The sequence below is a fragment of the Populus trichocarpa genome, chromosome 4 (genome assembly GCF_000002775.5).
Source record: "Populus trichocarpa isolate Nisqually-1 chromosome 4, P.trichocarpa_v4.1, whole genome shotgun sequence".
NCBI classification, from domain to species: Eukaryota; Viridiplantae; Streptophyta; class Magnoliopsida; order Malpighiales; family Salicaceae; genus Populus; species Populus trichocarpa.
The window spans coordinates 9432750-9434868 of record NC_037288.2 but is presented as its reverse complement, the minus strand read 5'-3'; the positions used below and the strand labels follow the sequence as shown (position 1 = coordinate 9434868).

General features: G+C 29.2%; 1 protein-coding gene across 1 annotated transcript; it reads right to left on the bottom strand.

Annotated features, from left to right (window-relative positions):
• Positions 1–900: 900 nt before the first annotated feature.
• Positions 901–1868, bottom strand: LOC7468382 (stress-induced protein KIN1). Its single transcript, XM_002305264.4, has 3 exons — positions 1701–1868; positions 1534–1602; positions 901–1262 (listed from the first exon to the last, which is right to left on the bottom strand). Exons 1-3 carry the CDS (start codon positions 1758–1760, stop codon positions 1188–1190), a joined length of 204 nt encoding a protein of 67 aa, XP_002305300.2. The 5' UTR covers positions 1761–1868; the 3' UTR covers positions 901–1187.
• Between the last annotated feature and the right edge of the window lie 251 nt (positions 1869–2119).

The window sequence follows — 2119 nt, the reverse complement described above, 5'->3', positions numbered from 1 at the left end:
CTAGAGGTCAGAAAAGAATTACTGTAAATATTACTATTACTGATGGGATTACCGATAAAACCAGACCATCGATATATTTCAAAAAGTTAAAAAAAAATTAATGTAAATATCATTATTAATATTAACACACCGACAAAATTACAAATGATATTATATCAGTTATATATTATATTTATCGATAAATATACTGAATAAAAACATCGGTAGTATTTCTTGTCAATGTTATGTTAAATTCACCAATAAAGCTACCGATTGATTTGAGAAGGCACAATATTTGTTGTAATCAAATAGATTTAAGAATGGAATTGGCACATTAGGCCATATTATTTGGACGGAAAATACTTTCCGGAAGTTGTGAAAAATTTAGAAATATCATATTATTTGCTGATTATATCAAATTTGGTCCTCAAACTTTTGATTGCTATATATATTTTGTTTTGAATATTTATTTTACAATTTCATCCCGTATAATTTAATTTTTATATTAACTTTGGTCCTCATTTTTATAATTGTTATTTGTTTTTCCCTTATCATTTTTTAATTGAAAATTTTTATCTATCAAATTTGGTCCCCATTCTTTTGAATGTTACTTATTTTATTTGAATAATTTATGAAATGTTAATTATTATTATTTTAATTTCTTTATCTTTTAATTTTTTTATTTTTTAGATTTGATTTCTATTATTTTGATTATTATTTATTTTATTTGAGATAATTTATGAAATTATATTTTTTTCAATTTTATTCTCATTCAACTTTTTAATTTATAAGATTTGTTCCTTATTATTTTAATAAACTTAGAAAAATAAAACATTAATAAGTTATTTTCCAGCTCATTTTCCATGACATAACCAAACACTAGAAAGTGTTTTCCAACTTATTTTTTATTACACTACCAAATATCAGAAAATAATTCACTTTTTCCGGATTTATTTTCAAATTCACTTTTCAAAAAAAAATTACTTTTCAGTAAATAAATGAGCCTTAAAGTAACAAATTTCTAATGAGGGCAAAACATGCATGTGCCTACAAACTTACGAGAGAACTGCAGATCAGAGAGCTCTCTTCTTTATACAAAAGGAAAGACAGAAACCAAAAAAAAAAAACAAAAACAGCTTCCTGTTAATATTGCATTTAATTTCTAAATTTCATGCAGCAGACGATCATTGGACTCCATCGATCCAGCTTCACTTGTTCATGCCAGTTGCATTCTTTACTCCTTCAACAGCTTCCTGTGTCTTAGCCCTCACCTGCTGACCAGCCTACACAAAGAAGGAACTATCAAAATTAAAATAAAAGAAAACACTACTGCAAACTCACTCGCTAAGAATATCCGTGCCAAAATATACAACTAATTATTAACACTTAGAGTGTTGCGAATTTTATTCATGAGTGCTCCTCACTCTTTTTTGCCTTTTCTTTTTGGTTTATTGTCATTCTTAAATCTTATGCACAATCCATTGTGCCATTGTGGTGAGAATGAATTCTCTAAAAAAGTACAGAACAAGAGAGATTGAACAAAAATATGTGAACCTCTTGCACTGATTCCTTTGCAGATTGAGCAGCATTGTCAGCTCTGTCCATCAAGTTGCTGGCCTTCTCCTGAAACAAACAAAATCGATATGCTATAGACCATTACACATTAATTTATATATAAAAACAAAAGCGAAATCGAGAAAGAAATTCATAAGCTAGTTAACCTGAGCTTGGCCTTTGGTCTCACCAGCTTGGTAGCTCATCTTCTGGGTGTTGTCAGCCATTTTTGGTTATTGATTTCTTTGAAAGATTGAGAGAACAAAAATGAATTGAAAGCTAAAACACTTGAAAGATTAAAAACACACAACTTTTGGTAATAAACAGCAGCCATGGTTGCCTTAATTTATAGTGATTAAAACCAGGCCAATGCTTGACACGTAAAATGCTACGTGGAGTGATGGCTGAAATGTGTAAATTACTTAGACTAACAAGTGTCAAGCTGTTATTGAGGTTGAGATTTTGGGGCCCTCAGACCAGGGCGTTAGATTTTTTTATGTGCTAAGTTTTGACCGCTTCTGTGGCGGAACATGGTTTGGGGTTACTTATTCCTGTTTATTTTTATATTTTTTAAATATTTTAAATA

Excerpts from the sequence above, each read along its gene's own strand:
- LOC7468382 (XM_002305264.4), bottom strand. The coding sequence starts at position 1,760 with ATGGCTGACAACACCCAGAAGATGAGCTACCAAGCTGGTGAGACCAAA. Across the intron at positions 1,603-1,700 it reads AGACCAAAGGCCAAGCTCAG|GAGAAGGCCAGCAACTTGAT; the intron begins GTTAACTAGCTT and ends TGTTTGTTTCAG. Across the intron at positions 1,263-1,533 it reads CAAAGGAATCAGTGCAAGAG|GCTGGTCAGCAGGTGAGGGC; the intron begins GTTCACATATTT and ends TTCTTTGTGTAG.